Genomic DNA, 8,108 nt, shown 5'->3' on the forward strand with positions numbered 1-8,108 from the left:
TGTTCCTCACATAAAGCTGCCGTATTACTTAAGAAGACTCTGAATATGTATTAATATAATATGCATTTGGACCACTTTAATGATGCTTTTTTTTCATTTTTGGTGCTCAACAACCCTTGGTCACCATTCACTTGGATTTGGATTGACAAGAGCAGTGTGAACACACTACTGAAAATGTCTTTTTCTGGTCTCCAGAATCAGTCTGTTCCTCACATAAAGCTGTCGTATTACTTAAGAAGACTCTGAATATGTATTAATATAATATGCATTTGGACCACTTTAATGATGCTTTTTTTTCATTTTTGGTGCTCAACAACCCTTGGTCACCATTCACTTGGATTTGGATTGACAAGAGCAGTGTGAACACACTACTGAAAATGTCTTTTTCTGGTCTCCAGAAGTCATGTGGGTTTGAAATGACATGAGAGTGATAAATAATGAAAGAATATGTAAACTATCCCTTTAAAAAATGAAAAAAGAAGGATAATATATGGCTTGATCTTTTTTACCTAATTAATTCATAAATGATTCCCCCACCGGATATACCCAATCCTACTTCCTCTCTCCCAATATGGTATAATTCAGTATTAATATAATATGCATTTGGACCACTTTAATGATGCTTTTTGTCATTTTTGGTGCTCAACAACCCCTGGTCACCATTCACTTGGATTTGGATTGACAAGAGCAGTGTGAACACACTACTGAAAATGTCTTTTTCTGGTCTCCAGAAGTCATGTGGGTTTGAAATGACATGAGAGTGATAAATAATGAAAGAATATGTAAACTATCCCTTTAAAAAATGAAAAAAGAAGGATAATATATGGCTTGATCTTTTTTACCTAATTAATTCATAAATGATTCCCCCACCGGATATACCCAATCCTACTTCCTCTCTCCCAATATGGTATAATTCAGCTTTGGAAAGGATGGAACTAAAATGAGTGGGGAAAAAAAGGGGTGGGGGGGATACCAAAAAATAAAACTATTATGGCTCAACAGGCTCTGGAGCTACTGGTGTCAGCTACTGTAGTAGCATTAATACTTCCACTATGATGAAACTGCAGTTACTTCTTCACAGCAACTAGGTCAGAAATGCTATTAGTTTTACTGACGCATATGAGCTCTAAAGGCCAAGCCTCAAACATGAAATCCTCTAGAGGTTTGGAAAATAGTGTCTCATTGAACTTTCTCCCATTAAGGAGCGTGGTTCACTGCAGTTTACAACAAGTTAATAAAATCTTTGTGGATAAACAGAGTGACTAGCTACTCACATTGAGACCATTAAGTCCAACTTAGCGTCATGTGGGTTTGAAATGACATGAGAGTGATAAATAATGAAAGAATATGTAAACTATCCCTTTAAAAAATGAAAAAAGAAGGATAATATATGGCTTGATCTTTTTTACCTAATTAATTCATAAATGATTCCCCCACCGGATATACCCAATCCTACTTCCTCTCTCCCAATATGGTATAATTCAGCTTTGGAAAGGATGGAACTAAAATGAGTGGGGAAAAAAAGGGGGGGGGGGGGATACCAAAAAATAAAACTATTATGGCTCAACAGGCTCTGGAGCTACTGGTGTCAGCTTCTGTAGTGGCATTAATACTTCCACTATGATGAAACTGCAGTTACTTCTTCACAGCAACTAGGTCAGAAATGCTATTAGTTTTACTGACGCATATGAGCTCTAAAGGCCAAGCCTCAAACATGAAATCCTCTAGAGGTTTGGAAAATAGTGTCTCATTGAACTTTCTCCCATTAAGGAGCGTGGTTCACTGCAGTTTACAACAAGTTAATAAAATCTTTGTGGATAAACAGAGTGACTAACTACTCACATTGAGACCAATAAGACCAACTTAGCTGCTGTGAGGTGGGAGGTCTATGATGGTCAGAAACCACACTTATATTATTGTTTTATCTTTAATGTTTTCATCTTTTAGCAGCCAAAAAGGCAAGATTACCTCATCTCTCAGAATAACTACTATGTCTGACTAACACAGGAATCTTTCCTGTCTTTTTCCATCTCATTCCTGGCAATTCCCTACCCTCAAAGGGGAGAAGAATGTCTAATATCATTAAAGAAGAATCGTCACAACATTTCCTGCACTTTTAACACCTTAACAATAGTACTTCCATATTCTTTGTGTGACACAGAACTTAAAAGACTTTGTTTAGCAATCATGGAATGTTTTTCCAAAGTTAAAAAAACAGGCAGCAATAATTTCCATGATTCCATGCTGTCAAAACCTGAATGAAATTTGTGGAAATAAACCATTTCCCACAATAGCACAACAAACTATTTCTTCAAAACAGATACAGACACGCCAGGGATCTTATCAGTGACTCTGAAGGCCTTTTGTCATTTAACTCGTCACTGCAGTTTACAACAAGTTAATAAAATCTTTGTGGATAAACAGAGTGACTAACTACTCACATTGAGACCAATAAGACCAACTTAGCTGCTGTGAGGTGGGAGGTCTATGATGGCCAGAAACCACACTTATATTATTGTTTTATCTTTAATGTTTTCATCTTTTAGCAGCCAAAAAGGCAAGATTGCCTCATCTCTCAGAATAACTACTATGTCTGACTAACACAGGAATCTTTCCTGTCTTTTTCCATCTCATTCCTGGCAATTCCCTACCCTCAAAGGGGAGAAGAATGTCTAATATCATTAAAGAAGAATCGTCACAACATTTCCTGCACTTTTAACACCTTGAACATTTGAAACAATAGTACTTCCATATTCTTTGTGTGACACAGAACTTAAAAGACTTTGTTTAGCAATCATGGAATGTTTTTCCAAAGTTAAAAAAACAGGCAGCAATAATTTCCATGATTCCATGCTGTCAAAACCTGAATGAAATTTGTGGAAATAAACCATTTCCCACAATAGCACAACAAACTATTTCTTCAAAACAGATACAGACACGCCAGGGATCTTATCAGTGACTCTGAAGGCCTTTTGTCATTTAACTCGTTTGATGCTCCAAAATATGATGATCACCTTGCAAAAGGAATCCTTTTTGCAAAATAAAAAATTTAAAATCTACTCTAATGTAAAAAGGTCCATTTATACAGTGTGAGAAAGATACTAAAAATTATATTACAAAGACAACATCTTGTTAAATTAACAACTTGCAAAATGCAAAATTAAGTCATGGGCTTATTTCTAATATAACCTAAATAAATGATTGAAATGTTAATCACAAAAAAAAATTCTTTGTGTTAAATTAACAGTTTATCCACTATTAGAATACATTTAGAACTTTATCTTGTACAAAATTTGTATTTTTTTAATATATTTATTGTTTTACACTTTTTTTCACTGAAATTTTCCACTGACCCTCTTGCAACCTCTGGAGGTTCCCTTGCCCCTCACTTAACACATGCTTTGTATCCAAACATACACCTCTTTCCACAGGGACAATCCTTTCTGAGCAATCTGAGGTTAAGTGCTCTCTTAACAACACAAACAAACTTTACAATAAGCAACTTTCTTTCATACCTTAACTCTTAGCAATTTACCTCCTAGTTAGTCTGAGATTGGCAGAGCCCATATGTTAGATTTATCAGTATCCAATAACAGGCTTATCAATGAATTTATATCAAAAATATGTGAGCTCCAACGCACCCCCTCAGGAGTACCTATGTGGAGCAGGGGGTTAGACTTGGACAGGCTGGTTTATGTTGCGCAAGTTTTCAGTTAGATTGTGCCAGATTGTTCTGTTTTGCAAAAGGGAGCTGCCAATTTGCATGTTTTCATCAGAGATGTGGTGAGTTTGACTGGTAACGGGTGGAAAGCAAGGGTAAAGGAAAGGGTTTCTGTGTGCGCAGTGTGTCAAACTGAAGTCTCCAAATGAGTACATTTAAGTTGGTTTTTCTGTCACACCTACTACTAACCAAATCCTGCCCCACCAGATTCACTCAAAACCACATAACTGCAACGGCACAAAGTCAGTAGTCAGCAGACAGATAATATTTCCTCATATGATACACATTTTCTTTTGGAGTTCTAGTTATGTAACAGAACACAGAAAACTGAGTTTTCATGCCCAAGACCTTTGACCAAACTAATGTGTCTAGAGACACAGTCTGCAGCTTGAACATTAAAATAAGCATGCATATTTTCCACATTTCTTGAAGCAGTAAGAGAATGTTACGCAGAAGTGCCTTTGCAGTAGACTGTAAAAGTGGGCTTTATATCTGGAGGAATTTCTATATTTGACACTAAACTCTTTATAAAATATTTTCAGATGCATGGTAGTAAACTACATCCCTCACTAAAAAAACTATACTTTTCTATCTGCAATGTAACTAGAAGAGACTCCACACCTGGTGAGCTCTTTATAAAACCTTGCATTGAGATATAGACAGATACACATGTCAGCACTTTTCAAACAAATCCTGGAAATACGCCTGTTTAACCTTTCACTGGGGTTTCCTTCAAAATACTGCTATGTGAAACACTGGGTGGCTTCTTTAGATACATTTCTGTGAAACAACCAACCAGTTAGGTTAAGCCCAAGAGTGCTAAGGACTATTAGCTACTAACAGCTGGCTTATATTCGACTGCTCATACACATACTGGCATAAGTCAACATGCCAACTGAATAAATAAGAACTTTTATATTTGCTTTAAATTTCTTGTTAATATTAATGTGCTCAATGTACAATGGCCCCAAAGTGTTAAGACTGTTTTGGACACCTAAGTCACACTTTAAAATGTCTGAATGCAACTGCATTAGACAACATTCAATTCAATCCAAAAATAACATTGTATAAACCAAGTGGCATCATTTTCTGCAGAATTAACTTGACTTTTTCTTTCTGGTCTCAAGACCAGAAAGTGTCCAAATACAGGCTCATAATGTTGAACAGTGTCGTTTTATAATATGAAGCCTAGCGTGCCACATTGTTTGATATTTAATTATGTAATGCAAAGACAATCCTGCATCTTTAAGTGTGCAGCAACCATCCAAACAGACTGCATGACTGAGACTAGTAATGTCTGCACAATGCACGCTGCCTTTGGGATTCAATAGCTGGGTGAGTCTGAATTTAGGATATGGTTTATGGAACAACAGGACACTTACTGTTCCTAATAACACCAACTTCAAAGCTGTGCTCGGCATTATCAAAGCAAAAACACATCAGATTGGAAAAAGCTTCTTTCCTGCTTCCACCCTCCAGAGATTCAATGACGTTTGAAGCACATTTATAGGAAATCTCTCACAGAGTTTACGGCATCCCATTCCCTACATCCCTATCCCTGGTTAAAACAACAAAAAAGCTGGTTTAAGCTGGTCTCCCAACATAAACAGACGAAAAGTGCCCAAAACCTCTCTAAAACCAACCAAGAGACCAGCCTGACCAAACGGGGAGACTCGCAAACCAGCTTTGGCTGGTTTAAAATGATAATTTTTCAGTAGGGAAGCTTTATTCACCTGTATCTGAGATTATTGACATGGTTGCTGCCTAGAAGATCCTGGATGGTTCTTTTGGTCTCCTCCAGCAGGCTCTTAACTGCAGAATCTCCAGTGGCCAGTGCAACAATGCGTCCTGCAGGTAGAGACTTCAGCAGCTGACTAAGCCTCTTACTGTCATTACGAGAATCGTGCGTGTCGAAACGCTCGTTACACACCACCTCCGCCGTGTCCTGATCAACCACCCGCAGGTTAATTCCACGGCTGAAGTTCTTCTGGAAGCCATGGTCACCGGTAACCAAACCTGAAGAAGGTACAGTGCGAGTGAGGAAGGTCCAGGACAGTCTCTCTGACCCGTGGAGCTCGAGAGTTCCTCCGGCATTCACACCCAAAAACTTGCGGCCCATCCCAGGAACCTCAGTCACAGCGGTTTCATCCGATCGGCCGACCAAGGTGATGGCAGCCAGGGAGCGATAGCGGCATTTTGGAGACCCGATATGGAGAGCGCCGCCATCTTCTATCAAAATGTGGCGTGTTCGTAATGTAATGTTTTTGGAGCCTTTTCTATCATCGGCAAAGACAACTGAACCTATAATAAAATGAATGACATGAGCACAAAGATAAGACCTAAAACCCAAATAAATGTTCAAGAATTATCCTTTCCCTAGTGAAAAATAAATATACTAAAATGTATTTGAAATACATTTATTTTAATACCACAAATACATTTACATATTTAAATACCCAATAAAAAAAATACCCTGCAATTGTTCTTTTAGTATACTAAACCGGTACACTTAAAGTCTGCTAAATTGGAACAACTAATTTTGTACTTAATGCACTTTAATTGTGCGGAAGTAGTGCTGAAGTCCAACGAAAGATATACTGACGTATATTTGATTGTGCTAAAGTAGAACTATTGCAAGTGCACTTCAGGTACACTTTAAATATCTTGCAAACCGTTATTATTCAAAGATCATACAATCCTCATCAATAGTGACACTAAAACACATTTTAGGCTTAATATTAAGAAATGTACGTTGTGCACAAATAGTATTCCAAATAAAGTTTAATTATCATTTTTATATCAGTAAGTTTCGAGCGATACGTCAGTACATATGTTAATAGATTTAAACTATACGTAGTATGAAATACATGTATTTTAAATATATTACTTTTTTACTAGCGTAATACAGAAATGTACAAGAATTAACAAGCCAGAGTGTTTTGCAAAGGTATTTTTTACACATTGCACAAACGATCTTACCTCCAGCCTGGATAGTGATAGAGCACAGGGTGGCAGATGAATCTAGGCGATAATGCTCACCACTGCGTACCACCACCACCTTTTTGAGATCATGGCCAGGTTTCCAGGAGAGCAGCACAGGGTTGTGATGGGGGCAGTTCTCTACAAAAAGATGTAGGAGGGCATTTCAGAGTCTGAGTACAAGATGATTGAGTACAGTTTTGATATTGACAATAAGGATCAACGATAACGTTTTCTTTTCTATTATGCCAAGCCAGTAGTTCAGATTTGTACTTTTCCCACCACAAAAGAATGATCAAAATTTGTATTATTGTATTTTGATATTTGCTTTGCTAGAAATAATAGTTTAGTAATAATAAACATTAAATGTGAAGTTTTCTTTTACTGTCATACAAAAATGTTCCATTACAAATTTTACTATGAAATATATAATTCCATAAATTAATTTTGCAGGAAAACTATGACCTACAATGCAAGTTACTGAATGGTCTGTAGTTTTCAACACATTCTTCCTGATACCATTCTTGAAATTTCAGCAAAACCTCATCCATGTTCGACATCCTTATACAGCTTAAAATGTTACAAATAATTTTATTAATGCTGCTTTTTTTCTTTACATCTATTCTGCAAAAAAACAATGTATCACCGTTTCAACAAAATATTAAGCAGCACAAATGTTTTCAACATTGTTCTTTAGCAACTAAATCAGCATATTAGAATGATTTTTTGAAGGATTGTGTGATAATGAATATATTATATAAATATATTAAAATAGAAAACAGGTAAATTGTAATAATATTTCACAATATACTGTATTTTTGATGAAACAAATGCAGCATTGTTGAGCATATGAGACTTGTTTAAAGGGGTCCTATTATGCTTTTTCACTTTTTTAATTTTAGTCAGTGTGTAGTGTGTATGTTTGGGCATAAAAAAGATCTAGAAAGTTACAAATCTCAAAGTCCACTCCAAAGGGAGATATTTCGTTTTTTAAAAATCCCTTTTCAAGAACTACAACGAACGGCTCGTTTGGACTACAGCGTTTGTTTCCGGGCTTTGTGATATCACAAAGCGGCTCATTAGAATAGCATTACAAATAATTCCCGCCTACAGAAATTCGAATGGTTGGGGGAGGGGCGAGGTTGTGGTTAGAACGACGAAGAAGAAGTGCTGCTGCAGAGTTACTGCATCAGAGAAAACGAAGAAGAAGAGCTGCTGTGCTGTAGGTGCATCAGAGAAAACCAAGAAGAAGAGCTGCTGTGCTGTAGCTTCAAATTTCGGCATGTCTAGAACAATTCTTACAAGTACAACACGACGTAGCTCGGCGCCGCGGACAGACGCCGAACGGCGCCGCCAGTGTGGCTACACTCATAGAAAATAATGTATTTGAATTTTAAAGACGTGGCAC

At 37.0% G+C, this 8,108-nt stretch overlaps 1 protein-coding gene across 1 annotated transcript in view; it reads right to left on the bottom strand.

The window, feature by feature from the left end:
- Nucleotides 1-8,108, bottom strand: part of cemip2 (cell migration inducing hyaluronidase 2) — a 31,355-nt gene that overhangs the window by 19,760 nt on the left and 3,487 nt on the right. Inside the window, exons 3-4 of the mRNA XM_016558068.1 lie at nucleotides 6,701-6,841; nucleotides 5,455-6,022 (exon numbers count right to left, since the gene is read on the bottom strand). Coding sequence (XP_016413554.1) covers nucleotides 5,455-6,022; nucleotides 6,701-6,841 — 709 coding nt within the window. The remainder of the gene's footprint in view (nucleotides 1-5,454; nucleotides 6,023-6,700; nucleotides 6,842-8,108) is intronic.

The sequence above is a fragment of the Sinocyclocheilus rhinocerous genome, unplaced genomic scaffold, assembly GCF_001515625.1.
Source record: "Sinocyclocheilus rhinocerous isolate Xijiao unplaced genomic scaffold, SAMN03320098_v1.1 scaffold196, whole genome shotgun sequence".
NCBI classification, from domain to species: Eukaryota; Metazoa; Chordata; class Actinopteri; order Cypriniformes; family Cyprinidae; genus Sinocyclocheilus; species Sinocyclocheilus rhinocerous.